The following is a 27,167-nucleotide window of genomic DNA, read 5'->3' as shown; positions in this document are numbered from 1 at the left end:
TCAATGTAGATTGTTTTTCTGCCTAAAAAGAGGAACAAAACAAGTTAAAATGGTAGTTTTGTAATTGCCCTTCCTTGTCCCACATCCTTGCTTTTTTCCAGATCCCTGGCAGCTACTCATCCTGAACAATAAGGTGCTGCTGGATTAATAATCCAGTTTTCTTTTAGGGAGGGAAACTCTTGCATCCTTTGTAGTGACAGCTTTGGGAGTTCTCTGAAGTGTTGGAAGGCACGGCAAAGGAAAAGGGGCAGAGTTAGCAAAGATGGCGTCAACTGCAGCATCTTCTCTCAGGAAAGTGTCTTCTGGTAGTTGAATCCTTCACCTGTGTGACTAAACCTTGTCTGTTCCTCCCCTCCTTCCTTCCTCAGGTGTCCCTTCTTGCATAGAACTACTGGAGACACAGAGAGGAGGTATCACCTGCGCTACTACAAAACTGGAATCTGCATCCATGAGACAGACTCCAAGGGAAACTGCACCAAGAACGGAGTGCACTGCGCCTTTGCTCATGGGCCCCACGACCTGCGCTCACCCGTCTATGACATCAGGTCAGTAGAGCCTGGGGCTCCTGGGAAAAGGGTCATTTCTGTGCCCAAATGAACAAGGAGAGGATGGAAAAGGTAATTTCTGTACCCAAGTGAAAAGTGAGATGATTGAAGGACAGTACTGCTTCAGCTTGAAGTGATGGTAAAATATCCCTTCCTAATAAGGCAAATATAAAAAACCTCCAGGGAGGATTCTCAAAATGGGGGAAAGGATCACGTTTTGGAATCTGATGGAGGGGGTCAGAACAGTGCATCTGGAATTCCCAGGGAATGAAGATTTATTTTTACTGCAGCTGCTGTTCAGCTAAAGATGTTCTGACAAAACATGCATGGCTGAAATGCACCCACTTAGCAAATGCTCCAGTATGTTAATTTTTACACACATTTATCTGACTCTTCCTCTGCTCAGTCTGTTTTTTCATTTACCTCTGTCCCTGAAGAGAGCTTCAGGCGATGGAAGCTTTACAGAATGGTCAGACAACATCTGAAGGAGGCATTGAGGGTCAGTCTGCAGTCGCTGCCAGCCATGCCATGATAGAGAAGATACTCAGTGAGGAGCCAAGGTGGCAAGGTGAGTGTCACTGAGGGGCTGGGAAAGTTTGGTCTCTGTGGAGTGCCTGCTCCTGTCCTAAACTTTCCTGTAGTAAATATGGATTGTGGTCATTTCTCCTGACTCATTGGGGTTTTTTTGCAGATACAACATATGTGTTGGGAAACTACAAGACAGAGCAGTGTAAGAAGCCCCCCCGGCTCTGCCGCCAGGGTTATGCCTGCCCCTACTACCACAATAGCAAAGACAGGAGACGAAGTCCAAGAAAACACAAATACAGGTACTGTGATCCTGGGTATTGTACTTCCCAGCTGAATGGTGCAGTATATTGGAAATCTGTGGTGCAGGAGGCAGGATTTTGACCACTAGATATTGCTTTTAGTATATCTCCAAGCCATGTACTGAGAGATCTGATGGACTGTTATTTCTTCCTTGGAGAAAGATAACAAACTAAACAAGGAGTTTTCCTGTATATAGTAACCAGTACTCTAATAAATGAATTGTTAAATCATGTTACAACTCTTGATTTTATAGCAAAGAGAACCTGTGTCTGGCTTTCCCTTACCACACAAACCTCTGCTTTAGAAAGCAGTGCAGGGAAGAGAAAACAAAAGAAAGTTTTAATCCCCATCTAGAAACAAACTCATCCAACAATGTGTTCATGGTAAAGGATTCAGAATCATCAGGCTGCTTGTTGTGTATGCCTGGTGATGGGGATCATGAGGAGGGACTGTAGCTGGACATGCATTCTTAACCAGCTGCTAAAGGCTCTGCTTTTGAGGCACCAGGGTGTTCTGTCACTCAGCTGTCACTGGATTTTTCAGTGTGCTGTGTCTCCCTGAACGCATTTCATCCAAATTATAGGCCCTCATTTCCTCCAACACAACAGAGCTTTTGTTGTGGTCTCAGTGGGGCTTTTCCTTAGTTCCTTTTTGAAAAACACAGGAGCAGACCAGAAAGCCAGGAGAGAAAATACCAGGGATGTTCTCGCTTCTCTTCCCCACCCCCAACATTCACAGAAATTTTTGAACTGAAATTCCATATTTAAAAAAATTAAACAGGCAGCAATCAAAGGAGCGTTAATCTCAATGCTTTAAGGGGAAATAGAACCACTGGGGCAGTCTTCAGGCAGCAGCTATTTGCTTTGTGCCCCTCTCTGGGCCCTTTGGGAAGGGAAGAGGTGAAAGCTTCGCTGCTGCTCTCCACTCACTTCTGTTTTTTCCCCACCCCAGCTGATGTGGCTGTGCTGGTGCTGCTATCTGCTTCCCTCTGCTGTTGTTTGAGGGAATGGTTAAGAGCATAAAGAGCAGGGGAAGTAGGTCACGGCAAAAATTCAGATCTGGGAAAAGGAACTGTTCCTGGCTGGGAGAAAGAAAACGGACTTGCCTTTTCCCCAGTGACCTGACTCAGCCTCTTTTCCACATGGCCACACTATAAACCTGGAAACATACTGCTGTAAGGGTATTATGTGTTTTAGGATTAGCCAATTAACTTCTTAGCTTTCTATGAAGGTGCAGTTCCAAAACAGAAACCAGACCCAGCGTCTCTGACACTAATCACATCAGCTGCTAATATTGTTATGCTGGTTCAAGTTGTATTTCGTTTCAAATAGAGAATTAAGCCATAGTTTTTCATTGGGAAATTGGAAGAAGGGGGAGAAGATGCAATAGCAGCTGGGTGGGGGCTGGGGAGGCAGCAGATTATACAGCTGAGGGTGGGCAGCCAAACCTGCCTCCGACTGAGGAATTGTAACATCACAGAATGGTTTGGGTTGGAACGGAACCCAGCCCTTAAAACTCATCTTGTTCCACCCCCTGCCATGGGCAGGAACACCTTCCACTATCCCAGGTTGCTCCAAGCCCCATCCAGCCTGGCTTTGAACAGTTCCAGAGATCCAGGGACAGCCACAGCTTCTCTGGGCAACCTGTGCCAGGGCCTCACCACCCTCACAGGGAAGAATTACTCCCTGGTATTTAATCTAAACCTATTCTTTTTCCATATAAAGCCATTCCCCCTTGTCCTGGCACTCTAGGCACTTGTCCAAAGTCCCTCTCCAGCTCTTCTGGAGCCCTTTTAGGTGCTGGAATGGGCTCTGAGGTCTCCCTGGAGCCTTCTCTTTCCAGGCTGAGCACCCCCAGTGCTCCCAGCCTGGCTTCAGAGCAGAGGGACCCTCAGAGCCCCTTTTAGGCTCTCTCTGAACTTGCCCCAGCACGTCCACATCCTTCTGATGTTGGGGTACCCAGAGCTGGATGCAGTCCTCCAGGAGTGGATCAGAGGGGGAGAATCACCTCCCTCCCTCCACCTACCCAAAGTAAGCAAAGTTCAGAGCACACCTGTGAGTCTGATGCCTTCTCCTGCTTCCTTATTTGCACAGATCTTCACCATGTCCCAGTGTGAAGCATGGGGACGAGTGGGGAGATCCCAGTAAGTGTGAGAATGGAGACTCCTGCCAGTACTGCCACACTCGAACAGAGCAGCAGTTCCACCCAGAGGTACAGTAACCTCTTCAGTCCCCTTAGAAAAGCAAAAGCATTCCAGTCTTACAAAGTAAATCACTGTGCCAGGTGGGAGAGGGTGTGGGCTGCTTGTAGTGGGGTCCTGGGATACAGAGAAGCTGCATGTTGGGAGTAAGCTGCAATTCAGCTGCTTGACAGAATAGACTGTATGGGAGGAGGTAAGAAAAGTGGGGGAAAACTCAAGTGTAGGAGCAGTGTCAGGTATGGGGGTCCTTTGGAAAGCACAATGTGGGTCTGCATGTGAGCAAACAGCATCTGTTTCCTTGACTAAGAGTTTGTGGTTCATGTTGATAGCACTAAACACCACCAAGCTCTTAGCTGTGAGCATGCCCAGAGCATTCCAATATCCTTACAGAAAGTGTAATTAAGACCTTTTCCTAGTCTGCTTCATGTTACAGTGTTGAAAAGCTTTGTGGGGCCCGTTTCTGCACAGTAACCATTGTCACCGCCTGTCAAACTGGGGGGAGAGGGAATTATCCATTTGCTACAGTCCTTGTCAATGGTTTGTTATTTTCCTTGCAAACATGTGGCTGCAACTTTCTGTGCTGTCATCTGTCAGCTGTTTCCTACCTTTTGCCATTTGTAATGTCCATGGAGCTTCCAGTGAGTCTGAGGGACTTCATGGCAGATGGTGACCTTTGGGTGAGCTGGTGTGTGGTGGGTTGGTCTCTGGGTGAGGTCTAGCTGTCATGGGTATATTTTGGTGTTTCCAGAACTATAGTGGGTTTTCCTTTCTTTGAAGCAAAGCACTGAAATGGTCACCCTGAGCTCTGGCCTTTGCACCTCTTATCTGTGTCTCTATTTTGCTGTCAAATTTCTTCATAGTACTTCTGTACCTGGTGGTCACTGTTATTTTCTGTTCATTTCTGTTTGGGTTTTTTTCTGTTTTGTTTGTTTTTTTTCCCACCCTTAGATCTACAAATCCACCAAATGCAATGATATGCAGCAGTCTGGCAGCTGTCCCCGAGGACCCTTCTGTGCCTTTGCACACGTAGAACGTACGTGCACTACTTCTCTCATCTTTCCTGGGTGTTTGAGCTATGGAAAGCTTCTGACCAAGAGAATTTAAATGTACAGCTGCAAAACCAGAGCTTCTGTGAAGGGTTAACTTTGATTTCTATAAATCTGTGCTGGTGGGGGAGGTGTTGGCAGAGCTGGAGGCAGTAGGTGGCCTGTAGGACTTAGCCTTTAGCTCTCACTGCTCTGTCTCTTGAAGGATCTCCCTCTGTTCCCTCTCTCCTGCTCAGTTCTCTGGGTTTCGGTTCAGGAGAATGGAACTGGAGAAATCTGCTTCTCTTCTGTGCATGGATAAACTACCTAGCTAAATTGCCAAGTGTCATATCTTAAAAAGCTGAAGATAAAATTGCTGATTGTAAATAATTTATTGATCCATTTAGAAAAAAAAGCTATTTTACTCTTTACGAAGTTTTACTTAGAGTTTAAGTCAGGTTGGAGAAGAAAAATATGCAGCTTTTTTTTTTTTACTGCTTTATCTCAAATCCTCTTTTCTCAATAGCTCCCTGACTTATAGGGCATTATTTCAATCCTCAGTTTAATCAACTATAAACTAGTGATGCAGTTTTGGTTGTGGAAGTTCTACCTGCAGGTGGTCCTAACATTCATAAATAATTGTTAGTTCCTGTTTTAGGGCTCCTCCTCAGTTGTTGCTCTGCAATCTCACTGCTGAATTTGCAATTATTAGAGCAGGTTATTCACTAGATTGTTCTGATACTGACTCACTACATGGCCTTGAGAAAATCTCTTTGTTATTTGATTATCCTTTGTAAATGAGAGAATTAGTAATTGCTGCCTTTGACAAGGAATGGGGAGAGTGAATTCCCTACAGGTTGTGCTGTTCCTTTTATAGGAAGCCTTGTTGACAAGCAGTAATTATAGCTGGAGCTGTGGGCTGTAATGGACCAAAACACAGCAGTGCAGCTACACAGTGGGATCCAACAAGCTTTAGAAAATGAAATCTTGATAAAGAAACAGTGTTTAGCAAACTTCCTTGGGTTTAATACAGTATTTTTGTTTAGGAATGCCCTACTCCTAATAAGATTACTACACTTGATATTATATTACTCAGAGTAACATTCTGTGGCACTTAGGTCATTCCAACTTGGTTATTTCTTGTGCTGTCTTATGGATTTGTATCTTTTAGTCCTTCCTACAAGGTCAACAAGGACAGGCCAAATGAAATTAAAATAACAGGAGTCCATTTATTATATCTGCTCTTAACCTGAGTTTTACTGATTAATAGCAAGAAACCAGCATTTTGAAGATATTGAAATATAGATGTAGTGTCAGTTCTATCGTTTTTGTGAAGTTGCTGAGTGTTAGATGTAAATCCTACAAATCTACAGCATCTCTACCTTCCAAACCAGTGACACTTTTTTTTGGTAATGATTTGTACTGAGCAGATGGAAACTTTAACTCCCTCAGCTAATTATAATGCACCCATCAACTCTGTGCCAAGCAAAGAAGGAAACTCTGCTTAGTTCAAGAGAGCTGAATGAATAACACACAATTCATGCAGGGAAGATAATTTTGGAGCAGCATTAATGAGCAGCACAGTGTGTATGTGATGACAGTAAAAACGTGAGGAATATTAGATAAGCAAACGAGCCAAATAAGGTTTCTTCTTACTTCTACATTTATAAGTAGGTGCTTGTGGAGTATTTTTTCTCTCAGGAATATCTGGGTGTTCTTGTTCCTAAATGTTTTGTGCTCCATGGCAGTGGCTGAGCTTTGAGGGTGTCCCTGTGCTTTGTCTCCCGCAGAGCCGGCGCTCAGCGAAGATTTGCAGCAATCCTCGGCCGTGTCCAGCCCCACCCAGACAGCACCTGTGATGTACATGCCCTCAGCAGCTGGGGACTCTGTTCCAGTCAGCCCTTCCAGTCCTCATGCCCCAGACCTTAGCAATGTATGTAGTCCTGTGGAGAAGCCTTGTCCATGTTGTGCAAATCTGTGTTTCTCTGAGTCTCTGTTCTTTCTCCCAAGAAAAGTACCCCAAAGCCCAAAGGATGAGATTTTTCTCCTAGTTCTCAGCTCCATGCTTTTTAGAGGGATCTGGTTTTTTGGAACATACATTCAGGGGCTTTAGTATTGTCGTCTCACATATAAAAATTCCAGGCCTTCCTTTCTGTGCAGGGTTTGTTGATGTACTTTCAGGAGAGTGGAATACATCCGCACATGCAGTCCAACTCCTTCCTGTTTGGAGGTACATATTGGGCTCAGCTTCCAAGACCTATAATTGAAGGCTGTGAGCCAACAGCCTCTAAAGTACATAACTACAATTGAGTTTGTTTACATATGTAATCTCAGAGCCTTAGCCTGTGCATATTGTGTGTTGCATTATAGGATATCCTTAGTTCCCTCCCTCTTGTACTTCTGGAGATAGCTAAACTCTGGGATATGTTTCAGTAATGCTCCCACATTGTTGGTAGTTAGTTGTCCATACAAGAAAGGAGATGTCTAAGTGCTGAGCAGATACTCAGAGTCAGATTAGAAACCCATGGAATGCTAGACTACATTTTTTCTTAGCTTTTTCTTTTTTTTTTTTTGTTAAGTCTTTCCTGTTTGTACTGCACTTGATAAGGTGTGTAACCTTTTCAAATGGTTGGCTGAGGTTTTGAGAAGGTACAGTGACATGAATTTAACTCATTTGAAACTGGTCAGACTGAGGTGAACTCATCTAGGACCTCTGCTTTATTTTATTCCCTCTCTTTGAAAAGAGAAGCTGTGTTTGAGCCAACCTAGCACTTCATAGTTGTCCTGAATTGGATTGGGGGTAGAATTGCAAACACATCTTGAAAAGTCTGGACATAATATTGTCTCTTACTAAATAACACTGGAAAGCAATAAAAACCCCTCCATCTTATGAAGGTATTGTTTAAATTCACTGAAAAACTGCAGGGCAGTTGAAGATATCTCCTTCTTTTAGGCTGTTTAGGTCTTGTCTATCTCAAGCTCTTAGTCTTTTAAACAGCCTTTCCTAATCCTTGGATATGTGCCAAATGGCAGCACATGTCTGTCTATGACTTCATCACTCCACAGGGCATCTGCATGTAGCTTGCAAACAAATATGGCTTTGCTGGTGATCATTTTACATGATGAATTAATCAGAGAAAAAGGTCCCTGTAGCAGCCAGCCTCACGTGGCCTGTTCTGTTTTGTATTTGTACTGTAGGTGTGGAATAAATCAGGAACTCTGCCAACTAGCCCCACCTCCACCACAGTGAGTAGTTATCTTTGTGACTGTAGGGAAGCGTGGACAGCAGAATGTCTGTATAAAAATAAAATAAAAACATTGTAGGCTGCTCCTTTTTTTTCCCCCTAATGCCAGCCCAGACTGTTCCACATTTGAATGTGTGATGTCTGAAGCACAGTCGTGCTTGCCAGGGGAGGCGAATAATTATTTGTCCCAGAGAAATGGGATATTTGTGTTCATCCACATTCTCTAAAACTCAACTTCTTTTGCTGCTGTCTGTGGCTTCATCTACAGTGCAAAACTAGCCTTGTTGCATGTGATTGTGATCCCTGGTATTAGTCCAAAGAATGGAAGTGTTGGAAATCATTGGGTTTTTTTAATGCAGCCGTTGATACCTGACTTGTGTCTGCATTAAAGCTCTGAGATTTCCAACGGGAAAGCAAAAAACAGAGTATTACATATAGCTCAGATATGCCTGACTGTTGTGACTGCCACAGCACCTTTCCAGGTTCCACACCACTACCCAGAGTCAGACAGGACCCACTGTAGCCTAAGGAAAGAGAGGAGTGTTGTGGTCATGTTGGGAACCTGATCAGTCACCTCTGAGGCCTCAGGAAGAAAAATGTCACTAGAGCTGTAGGTTAGATTTTCCAAGACTGCACTCCAAAGTTTCAACAATAAAACCATAATCGTGGGACTGTGTAAATTCAGTGGAGCTTTTTCCTGTCTGTTTAATGAGTGTTTACTGGAAGCTTGTATGGTTGTGTTGGCTGTCAGTGTAATCAATCCACAAACAGTGACGTGATTGAACCCTTCCATGGATGCCTCTTTGAGCAGTTCCTGCTGTCTGGCTGTTCTTTCCTGACACTTGTTCCCTCTGTTAGATTCTTTGTAGGAACAGCAGTCTTGGAAGTCCATCTAATATATGTGGGTCTCCTCCTGGTGCCATTGGGAAGCCCCACAGCTTGGAGAGCATTGGTTTTCCTCCAGACTCAGTCACAGCAGCTGGCAGCTACAAGAAAGCACCGGGGTTTGAGCGAGAAGATCAGGTTGGGGCCGAGTATTTGAAGAGTTTCAAATGCCAGGTTAGTGGGGAATATTGGCTGGAAGAGTTGGGGGGATAAGAAAGAATAAGAGATTGCCCAGTCTAGCTTGAATGGAGTTTTGTTTCTGATGGAACAAAAGTGGGAAAGCACTGTTCTCATATGAGCGCTTCTCGATCTCTGCTCTTGTTTTCAAGTCTCCCTTCCAGCCTCTTTCATCTCACATCTGGTCTTGTCTCCCTTGCTGCCATCACACACCGAGGCTGTAGAAGTTGAGCTGCTGCTTGTTTTCCTAACCCCTCTCAACTTCTGTCTTGTGTTGACCCTGGGTAGCTTCCCACATCACTTCTTGCTCTTTCTTTTTCCATGTTTAGGTCCTTGCCAGGAGTTGCTGTGTCTTTTGCTGTATTGTCTCATGGAAACTCATCCTTCCTTCTGTCTTTCAACTCCAAACTCTTACCTTGATCTCCATCACTTGGTTTGTCCTCTGTTCACCATTCCTCTGGTGTACTGAAGATGTCATGTTAGTTGTCTCTTGCTTCTGTGGCTCATTCTGATCATTCTGATCCTTGACTCTGTCCTGTGCCTTCTGTATTAAATTAGAATTCCTCATTCTGATCTGAAGAACCCTCTGAATACTACCCAGCCCACATCTCTTAATGACATTCCCTCTTATCCCTTTTGGATATCCCACTCTTGCCTTGTTGCTTCCTTAGTCTTCTTCCTGGTGTCATGCTTTATTCATGCTGCTCCCTAGGCCTGGAACAATCTCTTCAGCTCTTTTGCCACGCATGAGCTTTTCCACTGTCAGTTTATTGCTGTGAATTTCCTTTCTTGGTGTTACAATTAATAGTTCATCTACATCACCCCTTCCAACCTGAGCCCAACCCAGAGCTTGGGTTTTTATTTCAGTTTTTATTTCTCACTGGGTTGGTAATTTTATCTTGATTTAGGGGGAGGGGAATAGTTACTTGTATGAGGAGGTTGCTGCAAATGTATCTCCTGCAAGTTCTTTTGGACAAGAGTATAAAAAGGCATAAGAATACCAGGTCTGTGTTGCCTGAGAACAGAGAGGACAAGAAGTGCTGCTTTCAGCCTGGCCATGTTTTCACTTTGGTCTGTGACATTAAAGAATTCAGTCTTAATGAGCCTGTACTGCTGTGAGAAAACTGTGGAAATATCCTGTCCAGACAAGGTCTTGCATAAAGTAGTTGAATTTAGCAGCAGACTCCATGGGTTTTATTTATTTTTATGGCTTTGGGAAAATATGGCCAAGCTTTGCAGTAGGGCCAGTCTTGAGCACTGTTTAGTCTAATTAAAATGATGCAGTGACAAATCCAGATTAAGCTATATGCATGTGTGCTCTCTTATCAATGCTCCCTTTGTCTGGCCTAAGGGGGATGTGCCTTAGGAAACTGCAAATTGATGCAACACATTTTTGGGGGTAAAGAGCAGAGCATGCTGTGATCTTGGCACTTCTTGCAGGCACAGCAGCTTGTAACAGTTGTTTAGAAACAAAAGGAAAAACATGTCCTCCTTCTCTGTGGCCTCTGCTGCAAAGGAGGAGTGAACCCAGAGCTGAAGGACTGAGAGAACCCCTGGCTGCTGCCAGCAGAGGCAGGATGCCAAGGAGGCCCTGCTTTGGAGAAAATGGGCAGCAAGCCTAAGCCAAGGAGAAAAGGGATGGAGCATGAATAGGACTTGTAAAAAGAGGGCCAGAGGATGAGCATTTGTATCTGGAGTCAGATCTGTGCTATGAAGATACTGTATTCACATAACTGCTTAATTATGTGCTTTAATTAAGCAAAACCTGTGTTAAATAGGAATAAATAGCTATTAAGGTATAGACAGAAGTAATCACAGTTGCCTTATGCTAGGCTTCTACACAGAAGATTAGGTGTCTCATAAGTGTCCTGATTTAATTTTACTTTAATCCATAATTACTTAGTTTTAAAATTCTACTGTAATTCCCTTTGGCTGCAGTAGGCACCAGAGATTCTCAAATACCCCGTAAATTAGATCAATAATGAGGCATTTAACTTTGTCAGCTCCTGTGTGGAAATGTCAGAGGAGACACTCTGGCTCAGTTCTGCAATGGCCTTGTCATTTTTCCCCTGTAGAATTTATACAAATAGTTTCTATCTTATTAGAATGAAAAATGCACCTTCTGTCTTAATAGATTCCACATAGTTTATGGTAAGGCTGAGCCAGCAGTTAAAGCTAAAAATACTTTTCCCAAGTCCCAGAAGATTTAGCAAGCTGGAAAAATGCTGGCTGCACTGGAAGGACTTGAATGCCACAACCAGGAGGTGTTCCCAAGTCTTGACACACAGCACAGTAGGTTTGTTCCATGCTGGTCAGAAAACATTTAGTTTCACTCAATTTATGTCCCTTGTTCTCTTCCCTGACTGCAACAGAGGGAGCTGGAGAATTGCAGCCTGTCCTTTGAACATCTGTCTCAATGTGTGCCCTTTCTAATGTTATTCAGAGCTAAAGGAGACTGCCTTAGTGGTGACATTTTGTTTGCTCTATTTTTCCCTTGTGTTGTGTGAATTCCAGGCATTTGGAATTGGGGCTGACTTGGAAATATGTTCACTTTTCTCCTCCTTAAAGAAAAAAATAAAAGCACTTCCAGTAAGACTTAACTGCAGCAGAGGCAGCTCCCCAGGCTGGCAGGAAGCCTCTCAGTGGGGGCACGGCTGCCTGTGTGCCCTCCCCTCACTGCTGACGTCTGAGATGGCACATTTTGTGTTCAGAGTGTCAGACAGGGCAGGGCTGTGCTGGCTAATGCAGCAGCAGCCTTATCAGACACTCCCAGAGGCACTCACAGAGCACAGCTCTCACTCACAGAGCAGAGCCAGCCCATCACCAGCTCCTGTGTTGTGAACATGCTCAGGGAAGGGTGAGAGAACACTGCAGGAGTATCTTTGTGTCCATCTCCCAGCTGCCTGTCTGGCAGGCTCTGACCTCTCTGTCTGCCCACAGGCATAGAGCTGAGCAGAGAAAATGATTTAATGAAGTAAAAGCAAGGGAGGAATTCTTGCACTGCTCTTTTGCCTGTCTGGTTACGTCACCCCTCTCCAGCAATCATTTATCTTTGGCATGAGACTGTTCAGCCAAGAAGTCAAGGGCTATCACTTCAGCTCAGGGTGGTGCCTCATGTGCTGCTGGTGCACACCATGCCTCAGTTTCCTGCAGAGATGGTGCCTGCCTGGATTTGGGATAAAAACCAGGCTTGCTTTATGGCTGGAATATGTCTGTGTTTCACACTGGGGGGCTGGGGAGTGAGTAAACAGGCAGGGCTGACTCCCAGCACTTTTTTGCTGCCTCTCTGTGCCCAGAGGGTGGGATTGATCTCCCTGTGCCATGTCACAGCATGGGAGGAAGGAAGCAAAGCCTGCAGACAGACTGACAGGCTCCTGAGGCCACTTCCCAGCTGAATCCCAGCAGAACTGACTGACGTTGCAAGGCAAGACAGTTGAGATCCATTAAAGATATAATGCTGAAAGGACCTTAAGCTGAATTTTTAGCCTGGATAGTGGGATTCCAAATGTCTATTGGCATTCTTGCAGTTTTGCAATTCCAGACAGCCTTGGCCTCACTTATGTTTTCTACCTTTGAGCTCTTATGTTAATGGATGAGGGGAGGATTTTTTGTAAAGTTAGTTTGATGATGTTGCTTTGAAAATTGGTTAGTTATCACTGTGTTTTACTTTGCAATCCTAGCTGGGAACTGGAAAGGTTTGAGGGAAAACATAACCTACATACTTTTATTTTCCCCAAACTGAAAAATATTTGCATAATATAATAATGCAGTGTGCCTCCCGCCATTTCTGGCCCTTCCTGGGTGTTAGATGCAGTAGGGCTGATGAGTTAGTTATAGCAAGGCAAAATAATTCAGTTTTGATCGTGGTTCTTAGGATGTGCTTTGTGCTAGCAGGGGTCTTACAGCAGCATTAAAGGCAAATGTCACTGTGACAAGTCTCTGCATAACTCTAGGGGTGATGTCTTGCTATACAGAAAGCAAATGACTTGGAATGTTTTCAGTTTGCTGTGCTTTTCCTCTCCCCAAATTCTCCAGTGCCTTGGACAGCCCAAGAGAGGAGTGGACTGTGTTTCCCATGGCCTCTCCAAAGCCAGCAGCCAGCCATTTTTAATTTTGCTAAATAATCCGTCTGCTTATCTTTTGTTTTGTTTCTTTACTGCAGCAAGCAAAAATGAAGTCCCACTCCCTGGAACACAGGAGCCAGGAGCAACCTTTGTTACAGCCCAAACAGGTATGGAACTGCTGGCAGGGCTCTGAACCCAGCTCAGGGCTTCCAGCACCACAGAGAAATCTGTGGATCCAGACAGCTCTGCAGGGAGTAAATAGCAGTCCAGACACCATTAGGGATGCTCAGCTGGAGGGATTACTTTATGAAGATGGGATGATTTGCTGGAGGTGTTATTTGGGAGTAGTTAGACCTGAGTGAATTCAGGGTAGATACATAGGGCTGGACTGTGCAGGAGAGTCTTCAAATTACAGAAAATTGAGCTGGAATGGATCTCTGGAGTCATCTAAGTTCAAGGATTTGGCAAAGGGAATTTAATATCAGGTTCTAAGTCGTGTGTTGAACTAAGTCTGACTGAGTGATTGTGTGGCCTATGGCTGTGATTGCATGCAACCTGTGGGTCACAGGAGTTAATTCTGGGGCAGCCTGAAAGATGTTTAGAATACTGGGGAGGGGAGGGGCGACACAGAATGGAGAACAGTCGACAGAAATTAAAGAAAAGCTGTTAATCTCTCCCCACCCCCAGCCCAGTGGTAGCAGGAGCCATCTGTCAGGTTGGAAGCAGGCAGGAAACAGGTTTGCTGCTGGCATTTGGCTCCTTCCTGCACGTTTCTGAAGGGGTTGTTCTAGAAAGATGTTTTATTTCCTACCTCTTTCGCTTTCCACACTCTTGTTTCAGGACATCCTGGGCATTCTCCCAGTGGGGAGCCCACTGACATCCAGCATCTCCTCTAGTATCACCTCCAGTCTGGCTGCAACCCCCCCGAGCCCCGCCGGCACCAGCAGCATTCCAGGCATGAATGCCAATGCCCTTCCCTTCTACCCAACCAGTGACACCGTTGAGTCTGTCATAGGTAACTTTACCTTTTTCACTTATGAAAGTAGGGCTTCCTCAGCCATGGATCTCCAGGTATGAGACTTGGAGTAACCTGGATGTTCCAGTAACCTCCAGTTTTCCGTGTCTGTCAGTCCTGGCAGATTGCTGAAGCTTGTTCTGTGACTGTGACACGTCTGATGTTTCCTGCAGGTCATTTGGGATGAAATTCACCCTTGGGACCAACTGAAGTCCTCTGAGCCACTCACTCAGAATGTCACATGGTGTAAAAGGGCCTTAGCTGTAGCTTTGTCAAAGTGACAAAGAGATCTTGGACTAGGCAGGAAATCACAGGAGCATTTTCCACAGTTACAACCCCTCCGTTCTAAATGAGAATTTTATAGCCAGAGCTACCACCAGGTAGATTGTAAGGACTTTGCCCTTTGTAGAGTGTAGGACAGAGGCCGTAAGAGAAAGGAAAGCAGGAGAGTCCAGAGAGTGGAATCACTCTTAGATAGGCACAGGCTTTTTGGTCACCTGTTTTTCTTCTTCCTTTTTTTTCTTTTTTTTTTCCTTTTTTTAATTAAATGTAACGTTTCTGAGGTGATCTCACTAATTTGTTAAAAATAATAATAGAAATGAGTGGGCATGTGTGGGATGGAATTATATTGATCATCATTAGTGATGAGGCATGTTCAAATAGTTATAACAGTTTCAGGCATTAATAAGCTTTATTTTACCCAATATGAGAACCTCAGAGATGTTTTTCAAGTGTTCCCTTCTCCTGGTATTTCTTTTCCAAGTGGCTTTTCAGGAAAGCAGGGACAGAGCACAAACCAGACCCAGACATGCCATAAGGCAGTGTTCCTGTACATAAGGAACAGACTTAAAAGAGCAGTTTGGGGAAGACTTATGGGATCTGCTGTTAATTAATCAGATTTTTGTTTTCATATACCCTTTGGGAATACTTTAAGACAAAAAGAAACAGGTCAGGTGAAAGAACCTGAACTGAAAAGCTGCCCATGACACTTCTGCCAAACCATCTGAGAACAGGATGGAGAGTATGGCCCTGAGAGGTAGCAAGCACAGGCTCCTCTGCATGTAGGCTCTTTGGGCCATCCTATCTCTTGAAGTTGTTGGTCCTTTATAACATAATTGGTACCTCTGTGTCTGGCAGAGTCTGCCTTGGATGACCTGGACCTGAATGAATTCGGAGTGGCTGCCCTGGAGAAGACATTTGACAGCAGCACAGTGCCCCACACGAGTGGCATCATGATAGGTACATGAAAGCAGCAGAGCTTTCTTTATCTTCTGCCAAGCAGTGTTGCCCAGTCACCTCAGTGGAGCCAGCCCAACCAAGCTCTAAAACCAGTCCCAAAATGACATTGGTTAAAACAGCAATTACAACAAACTCTGGCAACCCCTGAGCATCTTTGAAGTGAGAGCTTGCCCTTACTGACTAGCAGAGCTGAGCTGTTGCCATTGGGCCCAGCTGTCTTGGGGATGTTTCTTGAGACTGAATGGGACCTGCCTGATTTTTTTTTTCCTTTTTTTTCTCCTTTTTTTTTTTCTTTATTTTTTCTTTTTTTTTTTTTTTCTTTTTTTTTTTTTTTTTTTTTTTTTGAATGTGTAAGTGGACTCCAGAAAGCATCTGATGCATTTCAAATCAGGCCAAATTATAACAATTTGCATCTTAAGCAGAAAACTCTCCCTAGCTGTAACAGGAAACTCACTGACCTGGTAATGCCATCCATCTGTCAGTGTCATCATGGTCTGCTGATTTGGTTCCTGTAATGTCTGTCTCATTTTGATACATGGAGGTAGGCTAAGGCCTCTTCTACCTGTCTCTGATGGGTGTCCAGGGAAAAAAGAAATGTCTCATAACTTTTTTGGAAGTGGTTGTAGTTTCTGGCTGCCCTTGCTGTGTAAAGCAGCTGTTTCAACAGGAGCTAACTGGTTGTCTGAAGGTTTCCAAGGGAACTGCACTGCCTGGAGCTGTATTGAGGTAGGAAAGGACCTGTGGAAAGAATATTACTTCCACTTCCCTGGCAAAGATTAGAGCCTGTTGGAGGTTTACTGTCCCTGGCTGCTGCCAGCCCTGCTGCTGCTGCTCCCCACCTGCAGTGCCTTAGGGATCCTCCCTTCTCCCTCTCTTCACATCAGGCCTGGGTGATACCTGGTGATCTTCTAAGGAGGGACATAGATGAGGAGAGAGCAGGGCTGAGATCTCCCTAAATCTGTGAGTGGCAGGCAGAACAACCTCTGGTGTAAGGTGATGTCTTTTGTGGTTAGGCTTTTGTTTATTTGGGGTTTTTTATTACTGATAGATCCAGGCACTCAGGTATGTGTAGCTACAGCTAGTCAATGGTTTTTAGTGGTTGAGGTCATGGTGGTCTTCTCACTACAGGTTGTTTGGAAGTATAAAGGCAGAGGCACATGTTTTAGAAGTGAATTTTTCGTGACAAAGTATTTCACCAGATACCAAATTCATCTTCTCTAGACTGACAGGGACCGAGCTCTGCTCAGAAAACCTTTTGTTCCTTTGGCCACTGAAAGAGTAATCCATTGAATTGTGGAGGGTTCTAACCCATGTGGGTCATGGGATGGCAGCTTCAGTGCTCCTCTTAAAGGCTGAGCGGGGAATGAAACCTCAGAAGAAGTGGAGGGAATCCTGAGGGACTCAGGGAGGAGAAAGGGAACCTGACACCTCCTGCTCTGAACTCCTGCCTGTGTCCACACCTCATGATCATACATAGCCATCCTCTCTGTGTGTTCTTTGTCCAGGTGGGAGTTTGCTGCAAAGTTCTGCTCCTGTAAATATCCCCGGGTCCCTTGGAAGCTCTGCCTCCTTTCACTCCGCCTCTCCTTCTCCACCGGTCAGCCTCTCATCGCATTTCCTCCATCAGCCCCAGGGACACTTAAGCCAGTCAGAAAACACTTTCCTGGGGACATCAGCTTCTCATGGATCATTAGGTAAATGCACAGTGTGTGTGTCCCATGTACATGCCTGTCTGTGCCATGTAAGTATTTTCTTTTCAGTTGGCTTTAATTTCAATGTGTTATTTCACTGCTGCCATGGATCCCTTCTTCCCATGAGAACAGCAATGGGACTAGAAGCTGTTTCACCAAAAGTCAGCTAATACCTCATGAACAAGGGATCAATTCCCTCTACTTTCCTTGTTTCTAGGCTGGGAAAGTGGGGCAGATATGTTAATTGCCTTGCTCTGATGATGCCTTTCAAGAAAAACAGCTCTGCCTTTTCCAGCACCAGCAAAGTGGTGCTTTGATGAGATTTCATATAAAACTCAGAGCTGGGTCCTCAGCTTAGCTCAGCTTAGTTTAGGTAGGAATTGCAGTTTTCCCTTGGGACTGCTTGTGGGCCAGATTGGCTTCTGGGAGCTCTAGAGCAGGCCTGGGCCACTGGAACTTTTTCTTCTGTTTGACACTCTGCACCAGTTCTGCAGTGTGGACTTTCCAAAAAGTCAGTGTTTCAGTTTTGTCCCCTTTGCTCCTTCCCCTCCTTGAGGGCTTTTCTCCTGCACGAGGGACTGAAGGAAGAAAAAATTACTTTGGAGCTTCAGCTGTATCAGGAAGAACAGGGAATTTAGCCAAATTTAGAACAGGGAATTAGTCAAATCTGTTTTATTATCAAGACATGGGATTACCTTGAGAAATAAAACTGTTTGGCCTCCAGGCTACAGGGACACCAGTTCAGCTCATTTCTGTTTGTAACAGTAAATATTAATTCTCTCTATTGATGCTAGACATAAATGCCTCTTAAAGTCTGAGATACACTTTAATCTTTAATATTAAGCTTGACCTAATAAAATTATTACATGCTTGTGTAAGCTATTTCTGCATGCACTTATCTGTGTAACTGCATCCCTTGTTTGCACAGCCCAATCCCATGCTTCCATGCTTCCCATTGCTGCTTGTTAGGCTTTAACAGCTTTTACAATTACTGTAATAAAAGACATCAGAGGCCATCTCTGCTCTTAATTAGGTTGAGGCTGGCTGTTTGTCCCAGTTTTTGTAAGGAAAGGAAAAATTACTGTTTCAGAAGAAATGAATTATGTTTATCTTGACTGTGTATTTATATAAATAAAAAGCCAAAAATTGCAGGAAATTCACAAATGCATTTTAATAATTTATTTATAAAATATATTTTTCCATAAACACAACAAATCCTTTGCTGGGGTTTTGGGAAGATATTTAAATAATATCTTGGCAGCTGGCAATCATCTGTTCCATTTAACTTAGTGAATGCACATAACATGTCAAATGTGTAGTTATCACTTATTTGTATTGAAATTGAGTTAAAAATACCTAGTTCTGGGCTGGTTTCCACTGTGCTAGGTGCAAAATGTGCAGAGAAGGCTTTTCTGCCCAAAGGGGCTTGATACTTCCAATGTGAAATGAGAACAGCAGATGGAAAGAGGGAGTTACAACAAATTACAAGATCAGCCTGGTCAGCACTGTGGCAGAATTTGTGGCTTGCCAGCATTCTGTTTAATGCTGGATTCCCATTCAAGAAAACTCAGGTTTGAAAAATAAAATGTGAGTTGGGAATCCATTAAAACTTCTTGCTTTAATCTGAGCACCCTTCAGAGCAGCTGAAATGGATCTGTGGTAAGTGGCCTGAGCCAGCAAAGATCCCTTGCTGCTCTGCTGAATGAGTTCATGTGCCTAAGCCCTTGGTGAAGACAATTTTGTCAATATTTGTGTCTTGGCTGGGAAGTCAGTGGTGCTGGGACAGACCTCAGTGAGAGGCTGTTGATTCCAGGGTTCACTTGCAGGCACAGTTTAGCTGCTGTGAGATCAGAATTATCAACTGCAGCTCGATTTAGGAATATTCCCAGCCACTGGTGAGCACCACTGCATGAAAATGACTCCCACATCAAACTGGAGCAAACTGTGTGGGTGAGAGTCCACACTCTGTCTCAATGTTACCTTTTCCTGCTAGTTTTCCCCTGAATGCAAGTGTGGGTACCTATTTTAAGTGAAAGTTATTGAAAGAGTATGAACATTGGACTCTGGAAGAATAGCCAGTTTTGTCTACAACTGATATTCTACTCCTTTGTCTCCTAAGCCTTGAAATTCTTCCTGAAAAGAGAGTTTATTTGAACAAGCTAAAATAGGGAAATGGCTGATTAGTTTTCTTTGGTGCTGCTCGCTAGCTCAGTGCTAGAATTCTGCAGAGGATGAAGCAGATACAGATATTATTGTCTCTACTTGTTTATAAACAGGATTTTCCAGTTCTGTTCCTTGTGTATGGAAACAGCAATGACTTGGAGCATTTTTGTGACACTGTTTGGAAGTGAGGCTCCTTTTCTCAGCCCCACACCGAGGAGACAAAAGCAGAAATTTCTTAGGGTGTAGGGTGAGAGAAAGCATCAGCTGGGCTCTGTGAACCAGCTCTGGTGGCTGTGCTGCACTGAAAATTGGGAGGTAGAAGCAGGACAGGGGTTTCCCTGAAAGAAGGGGCATTTAAGCTGACAGTCAGCTCTGCTGTAAAAGTGATGCTTCTGAAAACAGCCTGATTGATTCAAGAGTTGCCTGCACTCAGTGCCATGGTTCCTCCCTGTATCACTAAAGATGAGGGCCTAATACTGTGAAATTTCCCTATAAAGTCTCTCTATGATGGACTCAGGGGGATGAAACTGATTCTTAAGATGAACTTTTTATCCTATTTGCACATTTATGAATCCTGGATTTCACAGGGTTAGGGAGGAAATGGGGAAATTGCCAGCACCTGTGACATAACCCTCTCTATTTCCCTGTGAAACAGGTTTAAATGGGATGAACAGCAGCATATGGGAACACTTTGCTTCGGGGAGTTTTTCGCCCAGTACCTCACCTGCATTTCTGTCAGGTCCAGGTGCTGCGGAGATGGCACGGCTGCGACAGGAACTGGATGAGGCCAACAGCACAATAAAGCAGTGGGAAGAGTCTTGGAAACAAGCCAAGCAGGTACTTGGGCAGATCCTGGGATTAGGGAGTGTATAGCAGTGGAGGGTGTCAGTCTTCAACAGGCTCTTTCTGGACATGGAGGTGATGGACAGAGCTGTAGGTTTTGCAGGTTCTCAGCATTCTTTCCTCTCCCTTGGAAATCACCAAATTGCTTGGCTTGGCGTGTTCAGGTGCTGAAATTGCAAGGCCAGATGTCACAACAGATGCCCTAAAGTGTTTGACAGTCTCTCAGACCTTTGATCCATGATAATTTATCAGTATGCAAAGTTCATCCCCTGAATGCTGTGAGCCAGATGAGTAGAACCACAGCCCAAGCAGATGGAATATGTGGAATGAGCAGTGCCTTGAAGTAAGGCTCCAAACATGTTTCAGAATTTGGGAACAGGCCAGATTGGTCAGAACTGGTGTGAGGAGTGTATGGAAATTGATAGTTTTGCCTGAGTTTCTCTTTGGAGACAGACCAAGTTTTCAGACTGCTTCTTTTACCCTCTTTGGTTGGGACTTGCAGGCTTGTGATGCTTGGAAAAAGGAGGCAGAGGAAGCAAATGATCGCGCCAACACAGCTAACATGGAATGTGAACTGGCCCGGGAGCAGAGGGAAGCCTTGGAGCTGCAAGTGAAGAAACTGCAGGAGGAGCTGGAGAGGATCCACACCGGGCAGGACCCGCAGTTCCTGCGCTCCTTCTCTGACCTGGAGACGCTCTCGCTCTCGTCGCTCTACACCCTGCAGAAACAGCTGCGGGCAAACCTGGAGAAAGTGGACAAGGTGAGTGCCAGGGCCTGGAAGGGCAGGGCTCTGCCCTCTCTGCTCCTACAGGTCACAGCTTTTCTCCTTTTCTTTGTTAGACTCAGAAATCAGAAGCCTGACTCCAGGTAGGTGTAGTCAAAGTGAGCTCTAGCTGGCTTACAGGAAGATAACTCCATCTTCTTTGTGCCTAAAATACAGAGTGTAAATCAATCAAAGCTGCTCTGTTGATCCTAAAGGTCCTGAAAGGCATTGCACTGTGCTGCTTCCCTTTTGCTTCAGGAGATGAACAGGGCAGACAGCTGCAAGCCCTCCCTGCCCTGTGTGTGACACTGACACTGTGCCCTGTCCCCTCTCTTGCAGGCAGTATTTCAGATGCAGTCAGTGAAATGCCTTAAGTGTCAGGAGAACCGGGTGGTGCTGCCGTGCCAACACGCGGTGCTGTGCGAGACGTGCGCTGAGGAGGGCGAGTGCCCCATCTGCCACCCCAACAGGCCCCACTCTCTGCAGTCGTGACCTTCCAGGGACACTCCTTCTGATCATATCCTAGAGAACTTTTTAACTTTATACATACGTACATATATATGTATGTGTATATATATATATGTATATATGTGTGTGCATGGGCGTGGCTGTGCACCTGTAGGGACGTGCACACACACGCACATGCACACATGAAAACAGAAAATTAGTTGCAGAGCACTTTTTAATATTTTACATCCCGTATCTAAACTGCCCCTCACCCGTGCCCCACTAATTCTAACTCTTGATGAACTTTGAGAGCTGTTTTTAATACAGATCAAAGGGCCATTTGCAAAGAGTCTGTGTTTCTCCTCTTTTCTATTTAGATGATAACAAATTTTTGACTATTTCCAGAAGGACTTAGAGTGGGCAAGAGGGGCTTCCACGTGCTTTCCAGAGGAAGAGTTGAGATCACGGGGAGGATCGAGGTGGTTTGAAATGACTTGCTCATGCCTTCGGTCCCCCTGCTCTTTCACTGACCCAGCTTGGTTAAAGCCGTCCTCCCTGATGAGAGCTCTGCCAGGCTCCTGCCTGGAGGGCCTCACACTGCCCATCTCTGAATGTGCAGGAACTTTGTCTGGCATTTAATCAGCAAAGTTCACTTTTTAAATTTTTTTACACTCTTTGTATATTTGTATGAAAAGAAGAAAAGAGGGAAAAAAAAATTTCTATTGGACCTAGAGCAAGCCAAGCCCCAAAATTCAGTGACCAATGTTCACTGCTGATGCAGCCAACATGTTCCAGGTCTGAGCAGCCTTAGAAGTATTGCCCTTGGGTGAGCCAAAGCCCTTTATGAAGGAAATTTGGATGCAGAGGTTAGTTCTCTCCAGGCACCCCTTTGTCTGGTGGCTGTTTAGAGACTTTTTACTGTTTCAGACCAGATTAGTTTTGTTTTAGCCACAGGGACCTGATTCGTAGTCACTGCTGAAGTGCATGAACCAATTCCAGGTAGGCTGAGGACATTTTTGTTGCCTGTGTCAGCAGCTCAGGGGTGGTTTGTGGATTGCTGGCTCCAGAAACCCTGGTGCTGGAGAAGTGTGGTGACAGAAATAGTCCAGCAGGACAGAGAAATGCCACCAGCTCAGACCTGCCTAGCAGCTGAGCTTTCCTGTGACTTTCCTTACCAGCATATCCATTGGATTTTTACATCAGGTGGATTGCAGTAACCTGCTGGGATCTCAACCAAAAGGCCACTCACTTGACTAAATATTTTTATTTTGCACAGGGATGCTCCTGTGCTGCCCCTCCATGACCTGGAAAAGCACTGGAACCTCCAGCAGCCCACTATTGTAGGAAAACTGAATTTTTACCAGAGCCTCTCAGAAAGCTTCATATTTAATACAAACACATAATTAGGTTTGTTTCCATAATTCCACCTTTCCTCTCCATGGAAGGGGTTAATATGCATTCCCAGATGATCTCTTAAGTGCAGCTCTGTGTAGTTCTTTTTTATGTTTTCCCATTAACTTGTTTTTGGGTTTTTTGGTAAAAATGCTTTTTTTCCATGTGTATTTTATTGTAACTAGCATCAGGTTTTTTAATTTTTTTTAATGGAGAGACACTGTTGAGTGACTATTGTGGCTATGTTGTTTGGTTATAGCCTTTGAATGTCTGTGCCATGGGGCAGCATATCTGCCTTGGTCTGATCTTAAAGAAAGACCTTTTATTAAAATACATGAACATTTCTCTTTTTTTTTAGGAAAAATAAAAAAATAAAAAAAAATTAAAAGTGGGAGGGGAGGAGGAGGAAAAAACCCAAATAAGAAAAAAATTTACTAAAAAGTTTTTTTGTTTTTTTTTTTGTAACTAACTTAAATCATAGGAAATAAACTCTTGAATCAGATCTTTAATATTTATAAGCAGCAGAGCTGATCAGCCTGTTTTTGGCTATGGTTTGTAACACTTTTTATGAGCGTGAGGGTTTCTCTGCTCCTCTGCCTCCCCAGGGGCTGCTCAGGGGTGATGCTGCCTTTTGCCAACCCTCTTTTTCCAGATCTGTCCAGCAGCAGCTCTGTGATTCCAGCAGGGAATCCCTCCACGTGGAACTTGTCCCCTGAGGGCAGCCTGGGCTGTCTCCTGGGACAGTCACAGGGTGATGCAGGACTTGGGGGGTTTAGGGCAAAGAGCTATTTACCCCCAGTTTCCCTGGGTTACAAGGAAGAATTCCAGGCCAGAGAAAATGTGTTTTTCCCTTTTGAGTAAAACAGTTTCTCTGTTTTAAAACTTATACTGAAGGACCAAAGAATTCAGAATTTCACCTGTTTTGTGGCCCTTAAATTTGAACTTTCCATTGCCACACTGCACTCATGGCAGAGCAGCCTGAAGGAATTAGCACTAGACCCTTCCCTTGCCCCCACCCCATCCTCTCTCAGCACTCTCTTTGCACAAGCACATAGACTTTCTCACTTTTCTCTGGTTCTTGAAGAAACACTTCCTAAATTTAGGTTTCTATCAATTTGTTTGCTGCTTTAAAAAAAACAGGAGAGGAATATTGAAATGTGAATTTATTTTCTTAAGCATCAGATGGAAAAGAGAACTTCATCTTTGCATACTTTTAGAATGTTCTGGTGGGCCATTTAAACACAATTTCCAAACCAAATGAGGTGGGAGCAGGGGGAAGGAGCAGCATTCCTGACCCACTCCAGCAGTTGTTGCTGCCTGCTCCGTGCAGGAAGGACAAACCATAATCACAGCACTTCAGTTGAGGCTTTAGAGTCTGTGATCAGCTTTTGTATGGTGTAAAAAGAGCTGAAACAAACCTGGTGCTAATAAGTGCAGCAGCCCCTGTCACGTACTGTCAGGCTTCCTTCTGAAGCAGGAACTCCCTTTACAGGACACACAGTAACACAGCAGAGCTGAGGGGGCTTCAAAACAAAAGTGGGGTCCACAGGGTTCCTTGGGGAGCAGCCCAGCTGAACAGCCCTGACCATGGCTGAGTCCTGCCTCCTCACACAGACTCCTGAGTGGATAATGACATTTTCCTCCCCAAATTTTTGGGAGCTTCAGAAGAGCTGACCTTGGTGATTAATTCGGCAGGTTGGACACTTCTGAGTTGAGAGCTGGGGGAAGGAGTTGTGGTTGTGTTGTGAAACCACAGCATCCTAAAGGTCAATCAACTTTTACATTATTATGGAAAACCAACCTAGAAGCAGCTGGCCTGGGACAACACTAGCCTGGGTAGATCCAGAGCAACAAGCAGGCTCAGAGCTGTAGGTGAGAGCCAGGACGTGAAGGATTTTAGGCTGCCAGGACCACTTTGAGCTCCGCTCTGGCCTTAGGTGCCGTAGCCACACCCCTGCAGTGGCACAGGAGGGACCCAGGAAAGGTCTCAGAGCTGGAGCACGTTTCCTAAAGCAGATCCCACCCCTGGGGGTCCCTGCAGCTGATCCCCTGCTGAAGGGTTTTACACTTTTGTACATCTCTGAAGCTGAACCTGAGCCACTGGCAAGGCTTGTGCAGCTGAGACAATGAAGAGAATTCCTTACCCTGGGAGGAAGCCCTTAACACTGAATGGACTCAGTCATCCCTTGCTGTTCCCCCAGCCTCTGAACCTCCTCTCTTCCTCCTTTTCCCCTATCTGAGAAGGAAGAATATTACCAGTGTTTTCCTCCAGAGTTATTATAATCCTTGGAGTGATGGCCAACAGCAAAATAGATGTTACTGATGTAAAACCTAGTATTTTAAAGGTGAAGTATTCCTGCAAAGTAGTGACTGCATTGGAGAGATTTCTGGGGCTTCCCCACTCTGTAGCTTCCAATGTTAAAACAAAATAAATACAGTATACATTTAAAAAAATAATAATAATACACACTGCAGTATTTCTGGTGGCAATTCTTGCCCAGTCCCTTCCCTGCTTTCCCCAGGAGGAAGGGCACTGGGCAGAGGCGCCCCTAGTCTGTGTAGAAGTTGGCAGAATGGTGATCAGTGGTGTAAAACGTGTTGTTGATTCCATGTATAGAACTGTGATTTCAGCTGTCGTTCTCTCGTACTCTGTAAATATGTGTTTTGGCTGTCGGAAACCTGGTTTAGACTCTTTTCTTGGCAGAGTGAATTTGCATGTGGGGCTGGAAAGAACTCAATCTGTGTCACAGTTTCCAAGGGCAGGATGGATTTTTTTTTTTTTTAGACGACAATAAATTTTTATTTTTTTGCTAAGAAAAAAAAATACAAACTGAAGCAGTGTGTGCGTGTGTGTGTGTGCCTGGGTGGATGTGCAGCCCTGGGCTCTGCTCTGGGCCTTGGGAGGGTGGAGAAACTTGGGCTTTGGAGCCCTCAGAACAACAGATCTCCGGCCAATTTTCACACAACTGAGAATAATTTCTCTCTGAGCTCCTCTCCCTTTTTGGGGTGTTGCAATTCATTTTCCTGATGGAGGTGTGGTGAAAGAGGGGAAACATCAATGCAATGTGGTTAAGGTGGGGCAGAGACCTCTTTGGAAATGACAAATCCAAAAATTGCTCACCCAAATTCTTGGTCTGGACATGGATTTATGCCCTAGAAGAGCCAGGCTGGGCAGAGGTGAGCCTGCACAGTGGATGCAGTGTTTTGTGTGTTGGCACCCCAGAAGAACACACCTGGCTGTGGATCCAAGAATTACCTGTTAATTAATTTGGTCTAATTAATGCTTCAAAGATGCTTCAACCACTTCCCATCAGTCCAATCACAACAATAATCTGAATGGGCCCATTTGTATTGCAGATTATTGGTAACACAATAAAATCAGTAGCTCTAAGTGCCAGCCCTTCCCTCTTGTGTTCTGGCCATCCGCCTGTGTCGGGTTCTTCACCAGGATTAGGAGGATGGTGATGGAGACTTCTTCCTCTCTGTCATGCTTGCATTTGCTAGGAGCTGGTTTTGTGTGCTTCAAGCCTTATTTTTAAATGTTTGGGCTGTTCTCCTGCTCCATGGGGTTAGTTGTGCTCTGACTGATTAAGATTTATTAGTCTTTCTCTGTAAAAGGTGGGACTTCTTTTGGGGTGGGAGAAGATCCACACCACTGCCTGTGGCTGAGCAAAAATTCAGCTAAAACACTTTGAATAATACAGTGCAAACAACCTCAGAAGAGAGGTCAGCCTGTGCCACCTGCTCCCTGGGACACACCTGGCTGGTGGCTGCCCAGGGCAAGGTGGGACACAGTGATTTTTTTAAAAATAGCTAAAAATTAGTTCAGACCATATTCAAACCTCCAGCCTCATGGAGTAAACCTCACAATAAAGCATGAGGTGGCTACCAGCAGGTGCCAGCCCCAGATGAGCTGCAGGGTGCAGGCACAGGGTGCTGGACCCAGCTGAATGACACCCCAAGACAGCATCCCCACAATCCCAGACCCAGCTCTGGAATATTATTTCTCTGCACTAAAACCTAAGCCAGCAAATGGCTTCCTTGAGAGCTCGCAGTGCCTTAATCCCTCCTGCTGTGGGCTCTGTCACACAGATACCAAAGGAGCTTTTTTCTTTTCCCACCCCCACATCCAGGATTTGACCTGAGCTGACCCAGAGGCTGCTCTGCCCACCAGGGAGCAGCTGGTGCTCAGGCACCCAGGAGGGGGATGCTTTTAATTCCCTGTCCCTGGCAGCTCCCAGGGACCTGCTGCGGCTCAAACATGGCCACCCCTGTGCAGGGTGGGGGTAGAGGGAGCTCCAGGTGTATAATTAGTAATAATTGCAAAGAAAACAAGCTCCAAAATACCCAACAAATTGTTAAAACCACCTGCCTTGTCTGGCATTTTTACTGTAATACTGGGTCACCCCACATGGATGCACCCTGTAGAGTTTCCCACCACTTCCAGAGGGACCCAGATCCCTGGCACAGGCTGGGAGTGATGCCAGGGACCTGCACCCCATGCCTGGGCTGTCAGCTGCCCAAAATGCCTCCTGGTTTGGCTGCCAGAGCTGTGATGCTCTTTATTGCCAGCAAGATCCCAGGCTTCCAGGAGGTCAGTGAAATTGGTGGTAAAATTAAAAAAAAACACAAAGAGACACAAGAG

At 44.9% G+C, this 27,167-nt stretch overlaps 1 protein-coding gene across 4 annotated transcripts in view; it reads left to right on the top strand.

Annotated features, from left to right (window-relative positions):
* The window catches only part of UNK (unk zinc finger), a 45,515-nt gene extending 19,602 nt beyond the window's left edge, over nucleotides 1-25,913 (top strand). Inside the window, exons 3-17 of one of the 4 annotated variants that reach the window (XM_066565511.1) lie at nucleotides 369-545; nucleotides 983-1,113; nucleotides 1,237-1,372; nucleotides 3,467-3,584; nucleotides 4,522-4,606; nucleotides 6,389-6,531; nucleotides 7,797-7,844; nucleotides 8,702-8,902; nucleotides 13,068-13,136; nucleotides 13,810-13,984; nucleotides 15,122-15,223; nucleotides 16,729-16,917; nucleotides 19,817-19,914; nucleotides 20,423-20,680; nucleotides 21,023-25,913. In XM_066565511.1, coding sequence (XP_066421608.1) covers nucleotides 369-545; nucleotides 983-1,113; nucleotides 1,237-1,372; nucleotides 3,467-3,584; nucleotides 4,522-4,606; nucleotides 6,389-6,531; nucleotides 7,797-7,844; nucleotides 8,702-8,902; nucleotides 13,068-13,136; nucleotides 13,810-13,984; nucleotides 15,122-15,223; nucleotides 16,729-16,917; nucleotides 19,817-19,914; nucleotides 20,423-20,680; nucleotides 21,023-21,175 — 2,083 coding nt within the window. In that variant the 3' untranslated portion in view covers nucleotides 21,176-25,913. Of the gene's footprint in view, nucleotides 1-368; nucleotides 546-982; nucleotides 1,114-1,236; nucleotides 1,373-3,466; nucleotides 3,585-4,521; nucleotides 4,607-6,388; nucleotides 6,532-7,796; nucleotides 7,845-8,701; nucleotides 8,903-13,067; nucleotides 13,137-13,809; nucleotides 13,985-15,121; nucleotides 15,224-16,728; nucleotides 16,918-19,732; nucleotides 19,915-20,422; nucleotides 20,681-21,022 lie in introns of all 4 variants that reach the window. The other 3 variants (XM_066565510.1, XM_066565514.1, XM_066565512.1) reach the window with 3 other exon arrangements.
* Nucleotides 25,914-27,167: the final 1,254 nt, after the last annotated feature.

This window comes from Molothrus aeneus, chromosome 25, assembly GCF_037042795.1.
Source record: "Molothrus aeneus isolate 106 chromosome 25, BPBGC_Maene_1.0, whole genome shotgun sequence".
Lineage (NCBI taxonomy): Eukaryota > Metazoa > Chordata > Aves > Passeriformes > Icteridae > Molothrus > Molothrus aeneus.
Note: the sequence above shows the minus strand (reverse complement) of the source record. Positions and strands in the feature narration are given on the sequence as shown.